The 23,688-nt window shown below is 38.2% G+C and overlaps 1 protein-coding gene across 2 annotated transcripts in view; it reads right to left on the reverse strand.

Moving 5' to 3' along the window:
* The window catches only part of KIAA0319L (KIAA0319 like), a 95,062-nt gene that overhangs the window by 12,709 nt on the left and 58,665 nt on the right, over positions 1–23,688 (reverse strand). For both annotated transcript variants that reach the window (XM_074217512.1, XM_074217511.1), the window contains 8 exons: positions 19,509–19,737; positions 18,031–18,154; positions 9,818–9,950; positions 7,542–7,690; positions 4,074–4,225; positions 3,594–3,732; positions 1,399–1,558; positions 638–780 (listed from right to left, as the gene is read on the reverse strand). In XM_074217512.1, coding sequence (XP_074073613.1) covers positions 638–780; positions 1,399–1,558; positions 3,594–3,732; positions 4,074–4,225; positions 7,542–7,690; positions 9,818–9,950; positions 18,031–18,154; positions 19,509–19,737 — 1,229 coding nt within the window. The remainder of the gene's footprint in view (positions 1–637; positions 781–1,398; positions 1,559–3,593; positions 3,733–4,073; positions 4,226–7,541; positions 7,691–9,817; positions 9,951–18,030; positions 18,155–19,508; positions 19,738–23,688) is intronic.

Below are 23,688 nucleotides of genomic sequence, written 5' to 3' on the forward strand. Positions count from 1 at the left end.
GGGATTAATCAATGTTTGCTGTCATATAGCAAAGTCCCAAGGATTTCTGAGCAAAAGTCCAATGCTCATGTTAGTGGTTATGTGAGGGCCATGAAATATCACCATTTACAGGGGGAACTCACGTAAGAACCAAGCTTAGGGCTGGTAAGCACCTTCCCAGTGAGGCTTGTTTTATAAGGATTTGTTCTACTTCAGATCACTGAAATCATTGGTACTGGAAGCAACCTGGGATATATCCTACTCCTCAATGGTCTAAGGGAACTACCTGGAGCAAGTCATGAGCATTTATTAAGCACCTACTATGCTCCAAGAGCTGTGTTAAGAGCTGGAGATACAAGAAAGGCTCCCATTCTCCAGAAACTCTGAGTCTAATGGGGGGAAAAAATGACCCATACAGGATAAAATTGAGGCAGTCTAAGAGAAGGCTCTAGGAAGGGGATTTAGGAAAGGCCACACCCTACTTCCTGAAGGGTGAGAGGGGTGGGTATCATTCAAACACCAGTCAAAACTGGATCAACAGCAAGAATCCATATCATTGAGAGTGAACTTGTAGATCCCCCTTCTAGAGGATGGGAAGGATGATAGTTTTCCTTACAGACTCTGGGTTATGGAGTTTGGGTTTTCTGGGACTACTCACTGACTGTATTAATTTCCAGGGCTCGAAAGATCAGGAAGTCTGTTTGTTGCTTCTTCAGTTCATTCTTGAGCATGGCTGCGACATCACGGCCTTTAAAGATCTGCTGTGGAGGCTCATTTTGTACAAAAAACACCATCTTTGTGCTGTGAGGAAATGCAATCCAGGAAAAAGCCAATGAAATCTGACACTGACTCTAGAGGCCCTGTCTAAGTGGGTCAACAAACACTAGGTAAGGTCTCTTCACCTTAAGATCACAGCTTCAGGGCAGCTAGGGGCAGCTAGGTAGCACAGTGTATAGAGTACTGGCCCTGGAGGCAGCAGGATCTGAGTTCAAATCCAGCCTCAGAGACTTAATAATTGCCTAACTGTGTGACCTTGGGCAAGTCACTTAACCCCATTGTCTTGTAAAATAAAAACAAGACCACAGATTCAGAGATGGACAGGATCTTCAGGGATCATGGATTATAGGCCCCCTCCCTTACAAAAGAGGAAATCTGCCTATAGTCACAGAGTTAGGCAGGGTCTGAGGCAGGATTGGAACAAGGTCCTAACTCCAGGTCCAGGGCTCTAACTACCGTACTACTTAGGTTGCCTTATTAGGACAAGTGATGAGATTGGAAATAGAGAGAGAGATTCTAGAGGTGAGAGACAGATTTTGACCACAGAAGACTTGGGGACTTTCTCTGAATCAAAATGGAGAAACCTAGGCCTCTCCACTCCTATTCTTGCTGAAAGCCAGTCCTCCCCCTGCCCCCTCCCACCTCTGTTCCGTGTAGGGCTGGATCTTTTGCACAGTGATGTCAGAATCCAGCACTCCCAGGAGGACACCAATCTGCCGAATGAACATCCCCTTTTGCCTCTCTGTCAGTTGACTGACGTTTACATCCAGGATCATCTCCACCAGATTATTTTTCCTGGGGTCTGTAAAGGATAGAGAGCAGGCAGAGCAAGAAAAAAAAGGTCAGTATACTTTCTAATACACATGATGCTTTTATTTATTTTTTGTTTTATTTTGTTAGGAGGAATTGGGGTTAAATGACTTGCCCAAGGGTCACACATAAGGTCTGATGCTAGATTTGAAGTCAGGTCATCTTGACTTCAGGGTCAGTGCTCTATCCACTGTGCTACCTAGCTGCCCTAGTTGCCCTTAATATGCCTTTATATATTTGCTCTACATAAAAGTAAATAACACATAAGAAAGGAGATGGCAAAAAGGATTCTTAGAATAGCAGTCCTTCTGGTGACAAGAAGATATAGATTACTCCCTATGTATAATACTTCAAGACCAAGACTGGACTTTACCTTAGGGTCTACCTGAAGGGGTTTAACAGGAAAGTTTGAAAATGAAGCAGCACAAAGTGGGTTGGGTAAGCAAACTTGGTGAACTTCAAGCTATAAATTATGGTTTTATTTGCAGCCTGATGTCTAAATGATCTTGTCCATGGCAGGAAGTGGAGATCTTAGGTTCTTTCCTCAATTTACTGGAGTAATGGTCTTTATCAATCTGAAGGGCTGTCATGGGGAAGAGAGAGTAAATTTCTTCAATTTGGCCCCAGTGGGAAAAACTAGGCTCAACAGACAAAGGGAAACAGACGTTAGGTCCATATAAGTCCACAATGATAGTTGTTTATTAACGGAAAAGGCTGCCTTAGAAGTTCATAAGCTCCCTTCTTAATGATCTGTTTATTAGATAATGGATAAATTTGACTATATTTTTGTTCTAGTCTTTATCCAAACGTGCTGGGTACAGATGGAAAGTGAAAGGGCAGCCAGATTAATGAGGGGTATTTGTTTATTACATTATCACATATAACATTAAATTAAAAGATCTAAAGGAAGGTTTCCAGTGAATTAGTTGGCTCTTCTGAGGGGAATTTAAGGATTAATTTAAGAATGAACTAATCTGAGAATTAAGATATGAACAAAAATGATGAAATCTGACTTAGGAGTACATTGTAGAGAGGAAAAAACTCCCACTGAATCTAGAATTAGGGGATCTAATTCTATTCCTTGCTTGGGAATCAGTTCTCTTACATAGGCCTCATTTTCCTCATCTGTAAAATGACCTAGATGACTTCTTAGATCCTTTACAACTCCAAAGTACAAGATTCTATGAAAAGGAAGGTGCTATGAGTAGCACTGGTAGAAAAGATAGGCCTGCCAATAGGAACTTGACTCTAGAGAAACCCTGGTTTCTCAAAATAGAGGAAGCATCTTTAACTAGGAGAGTTATATTGCTGCTTTGCTCTCTATTAGGCTACTTTTGAATAAATGGTTAAAGACTGTTGGTTTCTACATTTAGAAGTTCATTGTCAAGAGTAGTTACCTCATTTATGTATTTGGCTGCACAATTTATATGTTCTGATATATAATTTACAGAATTAGTAGATTAGCCATGGTTTTCATCTAAACATCAAGCTACTCCAGTGTCTGGAAGAGGCTAATCAACCTGGAGGAAGAACATGAGATGACTTCTTAAGCTCCATTTCAGCTTGACAAGTCTTTCTATTGCTAGCCTGAATACTCAAGAGTGGGTTGTCACTATTCCTTCCTTACCAAATGCTCTGGAATGCAAAGGCCCTGATAAATTCTTCCCCTCTTCCTAGAGCTATACCACAAATTAGTCTTGAAGCAAAACAAAAGTCACAAAGCTCTATTTAAGAAGGACATCTCATTTCGGCAAATCTGCTAACTTAAAGTTTGCCAGTTATTTTACCTTTGGTGAGTTGTCACATAAAGCCTCGGGCTCAACTTATAAAAAGAAATTGTTTTCTGCATCTGGGTTCTGAAGAAGCATCATGACTCAAGCTACCCAAGTCCCTGTGCTCAAAAATCACCGAACCATCCCACGCTCTTACCACCATCCATCAGACAATAAGACCCAAGACGTCACATCTAGTTAGGGCAAAAACAGCCATCTTCAGAGTAGAGACTAACTGTTCTGAGAAGGACTCACCAGGTTTCACATCCACAGTAGTCCGGTCTGTGTCACTCTCACCCTTTGCATCAGTCACTCTCAAGTGGAATGTGTAAGTTCCTTCCACCAAGTTAGAGAGGAATAGAATGGGGTGGTGATCAGAATGATTTAATACTTCCTACGGGTTGAATAGTAAAGATGATTTTTTTTAGGGAAAAACCAACACCATCTTCCTTCCCAAGCTCCCTATAGTATCAGACTAGTATCGAGTGCATTATACCCTATTACTTCAATTCAGATCAATTCCTGATTTGAATGCTTAATAGATTAGCAAGAAAAATAAAGTAATTTTGAAAAACTATGACCATACAATTATACTTTAAGTTTACTAAGAGGAAACATTTGACAAAGTACATGGCATGTTGATAGACATTTAATAAAAGTAGTTGACTGAGCTTTAATTTTGGACCTGGTCCTTTGCCATCTTATGTCAAAGGCCACAATTATTAGAATACTTACTCCTGCTGCTGGGCTTCCTTCATCCCTAGTCCAGAGGTAACTGACTATGCCCTTGTCATCAGAGGACCTGGATCCATCCAGCTCGGCTGTATTAGTGGGCAGAGTTATTACTACATTCCCAACTATTTTGGCCACAGGTGGTTTGTTCATTTCTATACAAAAAGAAAAGCATTTAGGAAAATCTAAAATACCAGAAAGGAAGAATTGGTTTTCCATAATGTTATGCTATGTACTGGGAAACCAAAACATAACATTTTTATAAAGACCTGAGTATGAGAGCAACCAAAGTGCATTTAAGGTTGCTGTGAAATTCTTAAATCAAGGGTAATAATCATGGTTGCTCATTTTCTTTGAGCTCTTTGTTACTTATGTATCATCTTAAGAGGGACTTCATTTTTCTGCTTTGATAGTGTATGATGAAAGTAAATGGAAATCATCTGGAAAGCAATTTGCAACTAACATAAAAGAAGTAACTAAACCTTATGTATCCTTTGACTTTAGTAATATAATTAAGCCTATATCCCAAAGAGGTCAGAAGCAGAGGAAAATGCCTCACTCTCATTAAGCCCATAATACAATACAATACAAGCTGCTAAGTCTTATAGTTTGTATCTTTACAACACCCCTTGAATATGTTCCCTTCTCTCCACTCGAAGAGTCTATACTCCAGGTTCAGGTCTTTGTCCTCTGCCACTTAAGACTATTTCAGTGATCTTCTAATTGTTTAATTTGCTGTAAGTTACTTCCCTACTCTAATTCATCTTTCATTCCGCAATGACTTTCCTAATTTACAAGTCTGATCATATCATTTCTTTAATTAAAAAAAATACAGTGACTCCCTATGATCTCTGTAATAGGATGTTAAAATTAAATGGAATCAAAATTAAATACCAAATGTTTGGCATTTCAAACCTTTCCCAGTCCCTTCCTAACTTTTTCTGATCTTTTTACATAGCCCTCTCCTCCAGGATCTAAATAGTCTGTGAGGGTTCTTCACTCACAACACTCCCTGATGCATACCTGAAATGCTGTCCCTCCTAAGCTGTGCTTCCTGGAATCCATGATGTTCTTCAAGAGTCAGATGAAGCCCCACCTTCTGTAGCAGGCCTTTCCTATCCCCAGCTGCTAGTGCTGGACTCTCTAAAGTTTTCTTTTTCTAGATCTGTGTTTTTCTCCTGTTAGGATATCAAAGCCTGTTTCACTTTTGTCTTTTGAAGTAAGCAGAATCAGGAGGAAATTTACACAGGATCACAATAATATAAAGGAAAACAATTTCTAAAGACTTCAGAACTCTGGTAAAGTAGGAAACCAATCATGTTTTGAGATGACTTTTGGTGAATCATCTTCCCAGATCTTGGTAAAGAGATGATGGACCACAGGTACTAAACAAGATATGTTTACAAGAATGGCTAATGTACTGATTTGTTTTTGCTTTATATTATACATTAAAAGGGGAGGTTTAAGAAGGAGGAAAGGTTTTGTGAGGTAATGATAAAGATGCAGAAAAAGAGAAAAGAAATTCAACGAAACATTAAAAGTTAAGACAAAAGAGAGCTGAAGGAAGCTGAGAAGGGGACAAGGGAGTTTTGTTAATGTATAAGGAAAAAATTACCCAATATAAGTTCACAGTTACATATCTAATCATCTTTTCTGTTTTTTTTTTTTGCATATAGAAATTTAAGTTCAAAATAACAAAGGAAATTTTAAGAAAGGAAGCAAATGGAAGCCCAAGACTTATTAAGAAAACCTGGGTTTCATTCTGTTAATATCTGTAATACATTAGGCTTTAGTGTAATATCTCCATGAAAAACCAGTTGTGCAAAGACTTGTTTGGCAAAGTTCAGAGTAGTTAAATGATTCAAAGAAGGGGAAACTATAATGTAATGTGATGTATAATTAAAAAGGGATTAAAAATATCATAGATTTAGAGCTGGAAGGACAGTAGAGGTTCACTAGTCCAATTCCCTTATGTTATGGTTGAAGAAACTGAGTTCAGAAAGGATCTTACTCAAGGTTACACAAATAGTAAAGGGCAGAGCTGGGATTAAAACATAGGTCCTCTGACTCCAAATTCACATACCTTCTGTTGGAGGGAATGGGAGTCCAAAGGCAAAAAAAGAAGAGGAAGAAAACAAGAAAAGAGGGAAAACTTCCTTTCTTTGAAAAGATGGAGAATGACTGCAGGTATGGAACAGCATAGATGAAGTTGGATTTGGATGATATGTTGATTGATTTTGCTAAAATTTTCCTCTTTTTTATTCTTTATGATGAAAGTTATTTTTCTGGGAGGGGGAGAGGAAAGGGATAAATGAAAAAACAGAAGTAATGCAAAAAATATATATATTAATAAAATTTTTTTAAAACAAAGGGAGAGTGATAAAGACAAGGAATGAGAGAGAGGGAGAGAGAACAGAGAGGGGAAAGGTGAGCCAAGATGGAATCTAAGAAAATAAGTGCCAGCTGGTTTTGGAAGGGGGGGGTTGAGATACCAATGTAGAGAGTATCTGGCAGGAGAGATGGGAAGGAGGAATGATGGGAGGGAGAAAAATATGAAAAAGAGGGGGTGAAGAGAGAAAGGATAGGAGGGAGAAGAGAAAAAGGAGGGGGGACAAGAAAATGGAGGAAAGGGAGAGTGGAAAAAGGAGGAAGTTGAAGGGAGAAAAGGGAAGGAAAGAAAAGAGAAAAAAGACAGAAAGGAAAAAAAGAAAAGAATTAGAGGAAATGAGAGGAAAAGGAGAAGAAAGAGATAGAGGGGTAAAAGGGAGATACTTTTGTACTTTGTTTTGTACTGCAGTTTTTCTGAGTGTTCAAATTGACTACATCTGACAATCATTACAAATGAGTTTTATGTCTTTTTCTAATTAGGAGATTAGAGATGGATAAAAGAATTATAAATACTGTGTTTTCCTCTTGACATGACTCTTGCCAGCCACTAAAAAAAGCCTGACCAGCTGTAGGGAGCTTAGTTTGAAGCAGTCACTATAAAATCTGACAGCAGATGTCACTGCAGTCAGTAAGGAGAAACAAATCAGCCCCTTGTTTCTGAGGCAACAAAACAAAATAAGACTGTACTGCAATGAACTCTCTAGCCCCCTACCCAACTCCTTACATGTGCTCAGAAAAAGGCAAGGTAACTTTACCTTGCTTACCTAGTTTTTTCCCTCCCCTCTTCCTCTATTTCGCATCCTCTTTCTTCCTTTTCTGTCTCTGCTTTTCTGTCAAATCTCTGTTTCTCATCTCTCTCTCTTTCCCTCTTGCTTCTCTCTCTCTCTCTCTCTCTCTCTCTCTCTCATACATATAGATCAATTCAGATAACAAATGACAGTTCCTCTGCTGCTTCTGATCACTGTGAAATGCAAATGAAATCCAGTCCAATAAACAAGATGGATTTCCCCCCAAATTAATGTAATGCAATTACAAAGTGGGTCTGTCATACTTCACTCAGTTATACCCAAGACAAGAAGATACCTTCTTTGACAATGACATTTACGGAGCTTTGGCTCTGCAGGTTCCTTTCATCTTTGACAGTCAGGGTGAATATATAGGTTCCCACCTGGAGGCCAGTCACAGTTGCTATGGAATTGTTGGCATTTTCAAGTCGCACACCATCAGGGCCCCTAGTGAAAGGAATAAAAGCAAAAGATTGGTTTCTACCTGTCTGCTGACACTCAGGGAAATGATTTAGATCTTTCAGTCTCATGACCATTACAGCCAAGGGTTGCCTCCTACATATTTGTTCCTTATTTAAAAAGGGAACTTATTGTTTTCAAACCCCCAGAGGAAACCTTTTAAAATATTCCATTTCAATAAAATTCCAAATACAAGCTACCTGCTGATCTGAAAATCCCAAGCACCAGACTTCAAAAATTTCTAAACTTAATTTTCAAGAACTTAAATTTAAAGCTATGATTTTTCCAACTCATAAAAATCTCTATGAGCTCTAAGGCAGTATCTGGTCAAAAGACAGTAGGAGGTAAGGATGTATATTTCTGAAAAGCATTTCTGGTCAATGTGTTTGCTGGCATAACTTCTACCAGTAAAAAAGAAAAATTTATTTTTTAACCTTATACTAAAAATCACTCCTACTGGAAATATAAGAAAAAGCCCAGGGTCAAAGTGGTCTATGAGTTCCCAACAAACAAATTCAGCTGACATTCTCTACAATAAATTTGTAAGCATAACCTCTCTCCTGCCCTAGGCACAAGGCCATATTCCATAATGGGTTTCTTATTCAGTTCTTGGGTTTTGTTGTTGTTTTTTTGTTTTATTCCCCCCTCCATAAAGTAGTTATTTCACTTTCTCTGTGCTCTAGAAACTAGTCCATGATTAGAAAGGCATGTATCATAGGAAAGAGGCAGTATGATATCTCAACACAAAACTTGTTGGTGGTTATCTTGTGGACTGATAAGTTATCACCAAGGAATTAAGGTATAAGGAGATAAAGATGGCTAGAGTCTCAATTCTGACCAAGTGCATCGTCATTAAGCCAGATTCTCCTCTGTGATGCTATCACCTCTTTGGAGTATGGTAATAGAAGCCAAGAACAATGTTCATCATCAATATGTTAAAATACAATGAAAGAACAATTGTCAAACATAGAAGCAGAATACAAAGGGAAGGGAGAGTTAGGAAAGGAGAAGAGATAGAAAGGTAGAGGAGGGAAGGGGAAAAGTCAGAAAAGGAAGAAGGGAAGGGGAAGGAAGAGACTGGGGAAGAAAGGTGAAGAAAAGGGAAAAAGAGAGAGAGAGGGGAAGAAAGAGAAGGAGGGAGGGGAGAAGGAGGGAGGGGAGAAGGAAAGACAGAATGTTGTAGGAAGGGAAGAAACTTTTTTTTTTTTTTTAGATTTTGCAAGGCAATGGGGTTAAGTGGCTTGCCCAAGGCCACATGGCTAGGTAATTAAGTGTCTGAGGTCGGATTTGAACCCAGGTACTCCTGACTCCAAGGCTGGTGCTCTATCCACTGCACCACCTAGCCACCCCAAGAAACGTTCACCTAACTTCTAAAATTCAACTTTGAATCAAGAAAGGGAAGAAACTTTTGAATTTAAAATTCAAATTTAATTTGAGGCAATTTACAATTAAGCTGTAACCTTCCTTCTCCCCCTCCCACCAAAATCTTGTGAGTTGCTGCTCTACACACAAACACACACACACACACACACACACACACACACACACACACACACACACAGATCCTGCACATAATCTGAATTCTGTTTGTTGTGGTTAAACAGTTAAAAGGACTGGAGAAGACCAGGAATGGTTCTGATTAAACAATTCCAGTTTAATTAACTTTTTTTTGATCAATGCCCATTGCCTCTGGCTAACATACATGGTAAACGGTGTCTTTAAGACAACATTAACTGAGAACAAGGTTTTCATTTTGCAGATGTTGCATCAATTCTGCTTAATAGCAGGTGTCAAACTACTGCCCTCCCCCCCTCAGCTTCACCCTGCTAACTCTGGAAAACAGGACTTTTCAGCTCCATTACTCCTTTCCAATTGCCTCTCAAGTGTAATTTAGCTCTACTCTACAGCAGATGGGGCTGTATCTGCAATGATGCCAGGACCAGTCAGTACCACCTAGGGAGCAGAAGCTGGAAAGTTTTTTCCCCCCCTGCAGAAGTCAGAGTAACAATTTCTTAAAACTGGAGTCTAGAAATGCATGATCTTTCAAAGTCATTCATCAGCAAGTGAAATTAGACTCAAGATTCTTTGCTAAAGGATGCTGTGTTCAATACCCACTGTGTTTTTTCCCAGAGGTATGAGATGATTTTCTGGTCATCCAGGCTTTTGCTACCGTCCAGAGTTGTGCTGTCAACAGGAAGGGTCAGTTCTTTATCTGGGCCAGCATCTGCCTGGGGTGGCTTGTTGTTCTCTGGAAGAGAGGCTATAATGTCAAAAGCAGGCCAGCTCAGATTGTAGATGTAACTGGGCCTAATGCTCTGCTGACTCTGCTCTGAAAGCCCAGGACAATCCCTTCCTTTTGCTTCTGATTCTCTAAGACTAATTACCCAATGCCATTTAATGGTGCCCAGAAATGTTGAGCATCACTAAGTGTTGTGGGGATAGAAAAAATATAGTTCCTGCCTTTAAGGATCTTACAATCTAGGTCAGGACACAAAACACATAATCAGGACATACATCAACATAGAACAGGACAGTACATAATTAAGTGCCTAGCTGTTCTACAGAAATTCAGAAAGGGAGGTCATTGAGACCTCAGAATGGGTTTTATGGAAGTCAGTTTTCACATAAGATCTTGAAGAATAGTTAGGATTTGGCCTTGAAGGACACTTCCAAGTTAGAGGTTAGATACTTTACATGGGGAAGGCAAAGAGAAAGAAATAAACCTGACAGATTTATGGGACAAAGAAGAATCAAACTAAGCAAAGGATATAAAGTGAAGAGAAATGGAAAATTAGGTGATACATGGTATGGTAGGAGTGATATCATAACTGCTTCTTCCAAGCAAATTAGGGTAGTTTTTGGTAGGCTGAGAAGCTAAAGGCTGGAGGGGGTGGTTCTCAGATGTCTGGCTGGTGGATCAACTCAAGATGTTTTCAATGCCTATTTTTGCTGAATATCCTTTCTATTATACTTAAGTAAATTGCCATTTGTTAATTGCTGAATGGCCCACAAATATCTCATTTCATTCCAATAACCTAAACTTCCAAGGGCCTGGCCCAAGTCAGGTCCAGTTCAGAACAGATGAGGTTAGGTCAAACACTGGAATGACTTGAAAAACTGAGCAGGAATTTATTTTTTGAAATAAAAAATAAGGAGGTATTGGAAGATTTTGAGCTGAGAAGTGACAGAGCATGGGAGTTAGGAGACCTGGGTTCTAGTCTCAACTGATCCACTAACTAGGCTGCATAACCCTAAGCAAATTATTTAATCTCTCTGGGATCTCATTCTCCTTGTATGTAAAATGATGGAAATTCAGTAGAGGATCTCTAAATTAACTTTCAGCATTAAGAATTTCTAAAGTAACTTTCAGCATATTGTAAAAGAATGTATTAAAAAAAAGCTCAATTTAGTAATGTTATGCAGGATAGTCTAGAAGAGGAGAAGCCTGAAGAAAAAAAGTCACCTAAGGGGTTACTTATTTAGGAATATTTAGGAGTAAAGTAATGAAGGTCTAGGAGCTAGGAGGCAGTTGTAGTACAGTGGAGAAAAACAGTGGGCTTCATAAAACCGTAATTCTAGAGCTGGATAGGAGGCTCAGCTATCAACAGTGGTATGTGAATTACTTTGAAATAATTTTGATAGTTTCCTCTTGTGACAGCAATGGTCATTCCTCTAATGGCCATTCCTCTATTCTAACACTAGGTTGATTCAGAATATCTCATTTTGACCAGATAGATGAAATGAGCTTTGGATGGATGATTTTTCCAACTTTAATCTTCTGTCAGTTGAGTACTAGGTATGGTTTCATACATTGCTCTCTTTTGTTGTATTTTTAATATAGGTTAGCATTCCAAGGAAAAAAGCAAAATTAGTAATTCCTAAGAGTATACTTAAATGACTATTGGTGATACTGTATTATTGGCTGTTGATCTAGGGAAGTTAAGTACCTTAATTATCATTCAAACTCGCATCAAAACAGTATCAGTTGCATAAAAGTGTAAAACAAAGTGTAGCTGAGAAAATAAAAAACAATGCCAAGAACTGAAAATATTGCCATAAAATCTTATTAATTCTTAGAAACAAGACTTCCAGAAGAAGTTGGTAGCTTGAGGCATTGCTACTGATCTTTCAGTAGTATGATAAAGGCTAGAAGATCACTATAAAGAGCTGCTGTTACTATGAAGAGAAAAATACAAGTTATAGGCAAAAGAATTTTTTATTTGATTATTTATTTGATTATTTTTTAATCAGAATACTTAGGATTGGAAAAAAAGCTAATTTTTACTGACAAAGCTCATTTTTTTAGATTCAAGAATAAAACAAAACTATGGTCAGAAATCTTCATAAGTTTTAGATTGGCAAAGTTGACCAAAAGTGAAAATAAAGATTGCTTGGAAGGGTTGTAGAAAAATAAGCCCTTCAAAGCACTGTTGGTCTAGCTGTGAAGTAGTATAGCTACTCTGGAAAGCAATTTGAACCATGCCCCTGACATCATTAAATTGTGTATACATTTTGAACCAATGAATGAAGCATTTATTAAGTACTTAATGTATACTATAGACAGCTAGATGGCATAGAGGAGAGAGCACGAAGCTGGAAGTCAGGAAGATTCATCTTCCTGAGTTCAAATGTAGCCTTAGACATGACAATCTGTGAGACCCTGGTCAAAGTCTCTTAACCCTGGTTTGCCTCAGTTTTCTCATCTGTAAAATGAGTTGCAAAGCACTTCAGTATTTTGTCAAGAAAACCAGAGTCATGAAGCATCAGACACACTAAAAAATTAAAAAAATGTACACAGCATTACACTTTAACTCAGTTATATTCAGTAGGCCTATAAACCCTATGGAGATCAAAGAAAGAAGAAAAGGAACTATTTGTACAAAATTTTTTGGAGAAGTAAAAAAGAACTAGAAACAAAAGGAGTAACTTTCTATTTTTTTTTTGAGTAATGACTAAGCCAATTATTATGGTACATGAATATTATTGTGCTAGAAGAAATGAAAATGAATAGCTTCAGAGAAACTTGGGAACAGCTCTCTGAGTGATGCAGAGTGAAGTAAATACAATGAGAACAATTTATACAATCATAACAATATTGTACAAATAAACAAACAACAAATACTTTGAAAGACTTAGGAATTCTGGATCAATGACCAACCATGACTCCAGAGGAAATGAGGAATGGAAAGGGGAAGAGATATAGGACTATAATTAATAGGGATAGAAGGTCAAATAAAGGTTTACTTCCTTTTTTCCCCCCCAGTGGGTGAATTAGGAGGGTAAAGGGTGAAAGGTAGTCCTTCCTCCTCAAAAAAAAACCCCCAAAAACAAACCACTTATAAAAAAATGCCAAGAGAAGAGAAAGAAGGCCATAAAAGAACAGAAGGTAATAATGAAGTACCAAAAAGCAGGATAGCTTTGAAATCTATAGGCTTATTATTTACTTAAAAAATAAAAGTAAGGTGTTTATAACATAGATCTCCAATTATTTTTCCATTTTATGTATTGGTACTTAAGTTCAGAAAAAAATACAATTTTAAAAGAAATCAACTTGAACCTATAAAATTTTGGTATCTTCATCAAACTGTAAGGCATTCACCCAAAAAGAATATTTGGGGTAATTTTTACTTGTAATATTAAGCCAACATGTATTTATTTTTTATTTATTATTATTATTATTATTTTTTGCAAGGCAAATGGGGTTAAGTGGCTTGCCCAAGGCCACACAGCTAGGTCATTATTAAGTGTCTGAGGCTGGATTTAAATCCAGGTACTCCTGACTCCAAGGCCGGTGCTTTAACCACTACGCCACCTAGCTGCCCCTCAACATGTATTTATTAAGAAATTGATAGGCATCAGGATAAATGCCAGTGATACAAAAAAAACGAAAGGAAATGACAGTTTTTACCCACAAGAAGCTCACAGTTTAAGGGAGGAGATCACATGCGAATAATATACAAATAAGATAGAAGCAGGATAAACTGGAGATATTCACAGAGAAAGGCACTAAGAATTATGATGGATCTGAAAAGGGTTCCTCTAGAAGGTGGGACTTTATTTGAGATGAAACCACGGATGTCAGTAAGTGGAGCAAGGGAGACAGAGCATTTCAGACAGGTAAGACAGTCAGAAAAAATAAAGCCAAGTGATAATGTACTCTTGTTTGTGAAATAGCTAGGAAGCCAATAATCATTGGATTACAGGTTAAATGGATGAGAGCAAGATATAAGAAGATGTAGGAAGGGTTAGTTTATGAAGGGCTTTGAACACAAAAAGTTTTTTTACTTGATCCTGGAAGCAATAAAAAACCACTGGAGTTTACTAAATAGGAGTTGGGGTATAGGAGAACATGGTTAGATCTGGGTTTTAGGGAGCTACTCTCACAGCCAAGAGGAGGATTATGAACTAGAGTAAAGAGAGTACTCTACTAGAGTAGAGAGTTGAGGCAGGAAGACAAATCAGCAGACAATTTACTATAGGTGAGGCATAAAGTGATGAGAGTCTACCTCAGGATAGTGGTAATGTCAGAGGAGAAAAGTGGACATATACAGAGGACATTGCAAAGGTGGAATCAACAAGCCTTGGTAACAGACTGGATGGGGGGGAGGAGGGAAGTGAGAATGAAGAGTCAAGGCTAATACCTAGGTTATGAACCTTGGTGACCAGGAGGATAATGGTGCCCTAGACAACAAAAAGAAAGTTAGGAAGGAAGGGAAAGAAGAGAAAGAGAATTCAAGATTAGACATATTATGTTTAAGATTTATGTAGAACATACAGTGTGAGATGTTTAAAAGACAGTAAGAGATTCAAGAATGAAGAAGAGGATGGCACATAAGTAAATTAAAAGCCTGGCTGACTAGGGGGATGGGGGTGTCTTAACAATAACAGGAGAGTTAGGCACATGGGAAGGATCTGGGGGAAATTTTTTTTTTTTTTGCAAGGCAAATGGGGTTAAGTGGCTTGCCCAAGGCCACACAGCTAGGTAAATATTAAGTGTCTGAAACCGGATTTGAACCCAGGTACTCCTGACTCCAGGGCCAGTGCTTTATCCACTGCACCACCTAGCTGCCCCTGGGGGGGAAAATTAAGAATTTAGTTTTGGTCATATTCGGTTTAAAATGTCTACAGGACTTCCAGTTTGAAACATCCAATAGGCAGTTGAAGATGTAGATTAAATTAAAAGAGAGGTTCAGGCTGGATAAATAGATTTGAGAGCCATCAGCAAAAAGATGGTAACTGAATTTATGACCTGATGAAATCACCAAATAAAATAGTGATGGGGGAGTAGATAAGACAGACCCTTGACATGCCCACACAGTTAACAGGCATGATCTGGATGAAGATATAGCAAAGGAGAATGAGAAAGAGAAACTGGATAAGTAGGAGGAATCCTTGGAGAGAGTGGTGTTGCAAAAACCTAGAGTGATGAGAATAACAAGGAGAAAATGAATGACAGTGTCAATAGCTGCAGAGAGATCAAGAAAAATGAAAATTGAGAAAATGCTATTAGGCTTGACAATTAAGAAATCACTGGCAACTTCACAATGTAGTTTTGATTGATTGGTGAGGTTGGAAGTCAGTTTTTAGAGAGTTAAGAAGATAGTGTGAGGGGAAAAAAAGTGAAAGCAATGATTGTAAATAACCTTCTCAAGGAGTTTAGTCACAAAGGGAGGGGTGAGGAATGGAGAGGGGAGAGATATGGGACTATAATTAACAAGGTCAGAAGGTCAAATAAAGGTTTTTGAAGAATGGAGGAGTCTTGGGCATGTTTGTGGGCAATAGGGAAATAACCAGTAGTCTCTCAGGGAGAAGCTGATGAGAAAATATGGATAATAGAGAGAGCAATCTGCTAGAAAAGATGAATGTCTATCCATATTTGCTTTGGCAAAGAGAAGGTTTGTATCCAATGAGGGATTGTTAAACTGGTAAAAATGATGATATAATGAAGAATCAGAGTTGTTCCAGAATTATAGAAATTCCCAAATGGAGATGGAATACTGCAAGATAACTTTCTAGTAGGCCACATATCAAGAAAAATTAAGAAATTTATCCAAGAGATAAACATGCTTCAGTACTGGGCTTGGACCTCACTTGATTTAAACCCCATTGAAAACCCATAACTATAAATAAGGCTAGATTGGAAAAATAGACTTCATTAAAATGAGAAATCACAGTGGAGAAGGGGATCATTTTACTTATCACTTTCTGCAACAACTGCTAGCTAACTGTTGCCAGTATGCAGATACAGAAGCCCTGGAAGTGACAGCATCTCCAGACCACTGTACCAGCACTCAAGCCATTACCAGGGGAGGTGACTCCTAAGGAGAAAAGGCCAGTCTTCTCCATCACCTGCCAACAGGTTGCTACCTATAGTGCTGGAAAGTCAGTCTAGGTGCAGCAGTGAAGTAAGCTAGGGTAGAGATAGGAGGCAATACATGCCAGGCAGGTCAGGCCTGTCCCATCATCTCTTTTCACACTCATGTGCGTTGCTGCTACACTCTAAGAACCATGGGCCCTTTCTACTTACCTTGCAGCTGAAACTTTCCACATCAGAGCTCCTGTGAGCTTCTGAAGAACAGGGGCTGTCTGACTTTACTGTTGGGGTTTGGCACAGAGTAAGCACTGGGTAAATGCTTTATTCCTTTGTTAATATCCAATATAATAAATGTGGACTCAAGAAGAATTAAAGCATGGATTAAAATCTTGGAACTCAATGCTCAATTATGGAGAAGACTTGACTACAGCAAGAAGGAGATATGTTACATGTTAAAAAGCTCTTTTGGGGGGGGTGGTTTGCAAGGTAATGGGGTTGTAACTTGCCCAAGGTCACATGGCTAGGCAATTATTAAGTGTCTGAGGCCAGATTTGAACTCAGGTACTCCTGACTCCAGGGCCAGTGTTCTACCCACTGTGCCAAGCTAGCCACCCCATTAAAAGGCTTTTTTAAAAAAATATATTTTTTAAGGCAATGGGGTGAAGTGACTTGCCCAAGGTCACACAGCTGGGTAATTATTAAGTGAGGCTGAATTTGAACTCAGGTCCTCCTGACTTCAGGGCCATTGTTCTATTCACTGTGCCACCTAGCTGCTCCTAAAAAGGTCTTTTAAAGATAAAGAAGACATAAGGTGTATTGAGTCAACAAATGGAACTGTTCTTTCATTTTTCTCAGTTACTCTGGTGCCCACAGTTACCCTTTGCCCAAATTCTTTATTTACAGATGAGGACTGAAGCCTTTGGAAGTTCTGTGATTTTCTTTTTCTTTTTTTTAAATTTCTTTTTAAATTTTATTTAAGGCAATGGGGTTTAAGGGACTTGCCCTAGGTCACCCAGCTAGGCAATTATTAGGTTTCTGAGGCTACATTTGTCAGGTCCGCCTGACTCCAGGACCAGTGCTCTATCCACTGCACCATCTAGGTCCAGAGGTTGATGCATGAGAGGTAGGACATGAGCTTGGGTTCTTGCCTAAGAGGTCAGTGACCACCCTGCCTCCTCTGAGTCAGAACACCTGGCTTTGGGTCTAGCCTTGCCAGATGGATAATCTTGGGCTAAGTCATTTCACTTCTCTGGAAAATGTGATGAGACTCAGACCATGTGCCTCCTAGGGTGTTGAGATGATCACACAACCAGGCACTTTTTCAAGTGCTGTCGTGTCTTTAAAGTTTTTTTGTGAAGTCCTGTATAAACATCTGTTGCAATGACTATGATAATGACAGTGACAAGGAAAAAAAGATAGGAATGCTAGAGAAACTGGGAGGGACAAACCAATAAGACATGGTGAAAAATTGGCTAAGAGGGAGAAAGGAGAAGGATTAGTCATAGAGGACCCAAGATTTCTCTGGACCTCCTTATGCTCTGCTCCTCATGCAACCCAAAGCTCTCTGAATGGATTTGAGGGAGAAAGACTTTCTCTTACCGTGAAAGAGCCATGTCCAGAAATGTCCCCTTGACTACAAATATATATGCCTTTTCCTTTGTTTATGAAAGAGACACTACTGACTCCATTACTGATGCCAACTTTATTTTAGAAATGAGAATATATGTTTCACAGAACTACTCTCTCTCTTTTTCTATTTCCTTCTGTAACTAGCTAATAACTTGCATACCTTAGGGAGATGACTAGCCAGGGGATGGAGTTTTTCTCAGCAAAATTAGTGCCTCTAGATAAGATGTGAACATAAAGAGGTTATCAATAAGAGCAGCCTGGGACTAACTGAATTGATTGTTTTATCTAATACATAGGATCAATTCTAAATGATCCTAAGCTTCCTCTCTTTAATCTAAAGGTAGAAGGAGGTAGGAGGAAAATCAGATATGAAAACATCACTTACCTGGTTGGACAATAACAATGACCTCTGTGGTGGCTTGGTGTCCTGCAGTATCAGTCACAGTCAGCTGATAGGTATAGTCTCCTTCCTGCATTGCAGAAAGTTGCAGAGCCGGGGTTCTCACACCCTTTATAAATGGACACATGGAAAAGGTTCTACTTCAACTCTGATGAAAATTATTTATTCAATTTCCTAGACTTTATCTATTATTAAGGTTGTTCCTGGTAATTTAATTATAAACAATAAATGTGAGTCAAATATTCAGGGGGAAAAAAACAGCAAATATTCAGGGAACATCTGGCCAAAAACTTCCTATTCACAAGTAGAGCTCCTAACTTCTCCAGTATCAATATAGCTTTGAATAAAGTCTCAGCTTTCCTGAGGCAGAGGAAGAGCTCAATTGCAATAAAGGATTTGGGGAAATGCACAAAGAGGGAAAATATTCAGATCAGAAAGACCATCACAAATATTAAGATAAATGGAAAAATGTACTCTTTATAAAAGCTCTCCTCTTCCACTGAGGGCAAATTTCATCATAAACCTAACAAACTTTTAGAACAAAACAACAGCACTTCCCAAATCCATGTGTGTACTTTATCATCACCTCATGGATTTACTCAGGATTGCCAACACTAAAAAAATGATATACAATAACCAGAGCTAGCTAGTGGGTTTGTGTCCCTTCATTCTCTTCACCTTTCCCCCAGCCCTCACAAACCCCTGCACAGAATCTTAGGAGTTGGAAGGGATTTAGTGGGTCAGTCTGACTTTCTACTTCCCACATCTATATTTTCTACACCATGCAAGACAAGTGACAAGAAGATAAATGCTATTTCAGTTAAGAAGCCTGGTCCACTGTTAGACTCTCTATGATGGAATATTTTTCCTCATGCTGAGCCAAAACGTATCTCCTTGCAACTTTTACCTACTCATTTCTCTGGAACAAGAGAGAATTAAGTTTTCTCCTCCCCTTCTGGGTGCTAACCTTTCAAATATTCTAAAAAGCCACCATTTACTTAGAAGAAAAAGCAGACTTATTCTCAGTGTGCTAGGTCCTTTGCTAGGCAACATGGAAACAAAGATGAAAATAACCCAGGTTCAGTCCTCAAGGAGCTTATAGTCACAGCGAGGAGGGTGGAGGGACAGGAGATAGGACATGGAATATTTATATAATAAAATACATAAGAATGTGATGAGGTCAAAGGAGAATTTCCAAGTGGTTGAGGAAAATTTGATGAGGTAAGAGATACTTTCAGCTTGGTGAGGATTCCTCTTACTTTTCTCTTCCAAACTGAAGTACCTTCTGATTATAAATTTACATTCACATGCAATTAAAGGACACCACAAGTTCTCAGAGAGTTGTTTTAAAAAGGAATGGGATGGAGGGAATATGATTCTCTGTGCAAACATGACTTTTAAATGAATACTATAATTTAAAAGTTCTTGGAAAGGCTCCTTGGGTAGGTTGTGGTCACTCCTACCTGCATGTCCACAACCTTTCCTTTGCTGCTTGGGCTGAGAGACCACTCATAGCTGGCAATGCCATGATCATCGGTGCTCTGATTCCCATACAGGGTGATGGAGTTCTGAGGAAGGGTAATCACTTGGTTGGGGCCTGCATTGGCCACGGGAGGGTAATCCACTGCCTTGTTCACAGTCAGGCTGGCGGTGGTTGAACTGCTTACTCCAAATGAATCCACCACGGTCAGACTGCCAAGCAGGAGGAAGAAGAAAAGGGTAGAGGAATCAGAAGTGGGCTTTGGGTGAGAGAGGAATCATTGTAGGATTTAAAATTCAAGGAACAGGAAGTTCAATGCCAGTATAAGAAAAGACTTCTTGTGGCCTTAGCCATTTGAGAGAACAAAGAGATGAAGCTCAGGCTTGGAAGGAAAGGTCCATTTTTATCCCTATGCTCTCTTCAGAAAAAAAAAAAAACCAGAACAAAGCTTAAAGGAAAGGACATGACACAGCAGGGATTCACACTGTTTCCTTAAAATCATGTATATATTTTATAAAAGTCCTCTGATGGAAAGAGGAGCCAGAAGGCAAGAGACCAGTGCCTTGCCCAGTATTTTGTACACATTAAGGGCTTAATAAAGTCTTGCTAATGGATTGGAACAGAAGATGATAGACCCAATGAGCAGAGGCACATGCTTAGCACAAGAGGAAATTCCCTCACACAGCAACTCAACAATGACTAGCTTGTTTTCAATATACCTCATTAGAATGAAGTTTTTAACAAAACTTTATTGACTTTTGTTTTAGCATCATGGTCATTTTTGGATAAACAATGCTCTTACATTCAAAACTTCTAAATTTAACTTCTCATAACAAAGAAAAACAGTATAGCAAAAGACATCTGATAAAAAGGAGAACAGTTCACAGAATGACTACTAAAACATAAAACAGGGAGGAAACATCTCCCTGAAAGACTGTAGGAAAGTGACCATGCAGTGATCAAGTGTGACGCAGAAGACTGGAGAGGAAGAGGCAGGACAATAAGATGCACACTAAAAGGCCCAGCTAGTATTCTCATTGGTTTTGCTTGTCTCTAAAACAAGGAGGACTTTGATGTACCTAGTTAGTAGGAAATGCTGCAAAAGCAAGGCAGAAAAAAGACAGAAAAAAAACCCAGTTAAACCAGAGGCTCTTAATTTTCTGCATCTTGGACTCCTTTGACAGTTTGGTGACACCTATGATCACTTCTCAGAATGTTTTTAAATGCATAAAATAAATACATAGAATTACAAAGAGAAAGAATCATATTGCATTATAAAATAGTAGAAAAGAATCACATTGCAATATAGCTTTAAAAAAAATTCATGGACGCCAGATTAAGAACTCCTGAAGAAATTGAAGGAGACAGAAATGAAGCTTTTTTACTACATTTTAAAAATTTAATATATACTTAAAAAATAAAACCCAAACTGTACATAACAGATGCTCATGATTTCATATAAATTTTTTTATGTTATTTGCTTTGATTTTTAAAATTTTCATTTATTTTATTCTGAACTTAGAAATAAAACTAGCATTTACATAGCATAGTTGAATAGGAAAAAATGATTGAATATTAAACTGCAAATCTATTATGTACAACTTGCTATTCCTTTTAAATATATAGTAAAGTTATCATGTAACTTTTTTCCTTTTTTTCTTCCATTTTTCTTCCATCTCTTCTGCCCTAGAGATAACTACTATTAGGCACAAATATGTATATGTATATGAATATGTATATGTATATATATATGTACATGTATATGTGTGTATGTAAAACCATTCCATATGTATTTCTAGCTATGAATTCTTTCTCTGGATGCAGATAGTATGTTTCTTCATATGTCCTTTGTAGTTAACAGTTAAAATAACCTGTTCACTCAAAGTTGATCTTAAAACAATATTGTTGTTAACTGTATACAATGTACTTTTGGTTCTGCTCCTCAGTATTTTGTGCAAGTGTATCCATATTTTTCTTTTTTTTGTGCAAGGCAATGGGGTTAAGTGACTTGCCCAAGGTCACACAGTCAGGCAATTATTAAGTGTCTGAGAATGATTTTGAACTCAGGTCCTCCTGACTCCAGTGCTGGTGCTCTATCCACTACGCCACCTAGTTGCCCCATATTTTCTAAGATCACTGAGTTCATCATTTCTTACAGTATAGTAGTATTATAATTATAACATAATTATACTCCATAACTTGTTCAGTCATTTCTCAATTGATGGATAACTACACAATTTCCAGTTCTTTGTCATCACAAAGAGAGTTGCTATAAATACTTTAGACCATATGAATTCTTTTCCTTTTTTTCTTGATCATCTTGGGGAGCAGACTTAGCAGTGATATTGCTGATTCAAAGGATATAGGCACAAGGGCAGCTAGGTGGGGCAGTGGATAGAACACTTGCCCTAGAGTCAGGAGGACCCGAGTTCAAATATGGCTTCAGACACATAGTAATTACCTAGCTGTGTGACTTTGGGCAAATCACTTAAACCCACTGTCTTGCAAAAACCAAAAAAAGAAAAAAAAAGGGATATGGGCATAATTTTTATTTTAGCTTTGGGCATAATTCCAGATTTTTCTCCAGAATGGTTCAGATCAATTCACAATTTTGATAGGTGTAAAATGATACCTGATGGTTATCTTGATTTACATATCTCTAATCAATAATGATTTAGACTTTTTTCATATGACTATAAATTGTTTTAATTTCTTCACTGGATCATATCCTTTGATCATTTAACAATTGGGGAATGAGTCTTATTCTTATAGATTTGACACTGTTTGAAATTTTAGTGAATATTCATTATATAATTAAAAACAAACAAAAAACCCAACAAATCAAGCCAGACAAATGAAGAATAAGATCTCTTACTTATGCTACACTTTTCAGCTGAATATATGCTATACCTTTCAGCATGAAAAAAAGTTAAGAAAGGGGCACAATGGATAGAGCACCAGCCCTGGAGTCAGGAGGACCTGAGTTTAAACACTTAATAATTGCCTAGCTAGGTGACCTTGGGCAAGTCACTTAACCCCACTGATTAAATAAATAAAATTTAAAAAAATCAAAGAAACAATCCCTGCTCTTGAAAAACTTAAAACTTAGCAAGGGGAGAATGTGTGTGTGTGTGTGTGTGTGTGTGTGTGTGTGTGTGTGTGTGTGTATATTCACAATGCATATACATGATACATGCTCTCCCCATATACACACACACACATGCATAACCTTTCTATACACACATAAATACTTACATAATACAAACATATACATATTCTTTCTCTATAAACACATACACTTATGTAATACACACACACACACACACACACACACACACACACATGATGTTTGTCCTTCACTCTCAAACGAGTCCATGACATCAGGGAGGTGGTTCTATGACAAGCACATGAATTGAATTTGAATGAGGGGGTGCTGTGGTCCAGTGACCAGATATGGATCAGTTTGACTGGAGATGGTCCTGGATGTGAAGCAATCAGGGTTAAGAAGCAATCAGGGTTATGTGACTTACCCAAGGTCACACAGCTAGTAAGTGTCAAGTGTCTGAGGCTGGATTCAAACTCTCGTCCTTCTGACTCCAAGGCCAATGCTCTATTCACTGTGCCATCCCCATAAACACATGAATATACTACACATATACAATCATACACACTGTATGTATATGTATACATATATATATGTGTATATATATACATACATACACACATAATCTCTATATATTCATATACACATAAACACATAATTAAATGTGAATGTTTGTCTATCTACATGCATAAAGCAAATACAAGATAATTTTGAGGAAAGGGTACAAGCAGTGGTGGGGCAGGAAAGACTCCATGCAAAAGGTAGTGCTCAAGCTAGTCCTTAATTTTTAGGGGTCATAAGAAGCAGAAGAGCACAGTAACCACATTTTGTGCATCGCAGGGGAGAGAGCCAGTGTAAAGGCATGAATATAAGAGATGAGATGCTATATATAAGCCACAGGAGGAAGCCAATTTGGCTGAACTGCAATGTTGAATGAAGGGGTTTATTAAGGCTAGAAAGGAAGGTCATGGCTGATTGTGAAGGGCTTTAAATGTCAAATAAAAGAGCTTATTTGATTCCAGGGGCAATAGAGAATCATTAGGGTTTTCTGAGTAGAGGT

Source organism: Macrotis lagotis, chromosome 1, assembly GCF_037893015.1.
Source record: "Macrotis lagotis isolate mMagLag1 chromosome 1, bilby.v1.9.chrom.fasta, whole genome shotgun sequence".
Taxonomy (NCBI): Eukaryota; Metazoa; Chordata; class Mammalia; order Peramelemorphia; family Peramelidae; genus Macrotis; species Macrotis lagotis.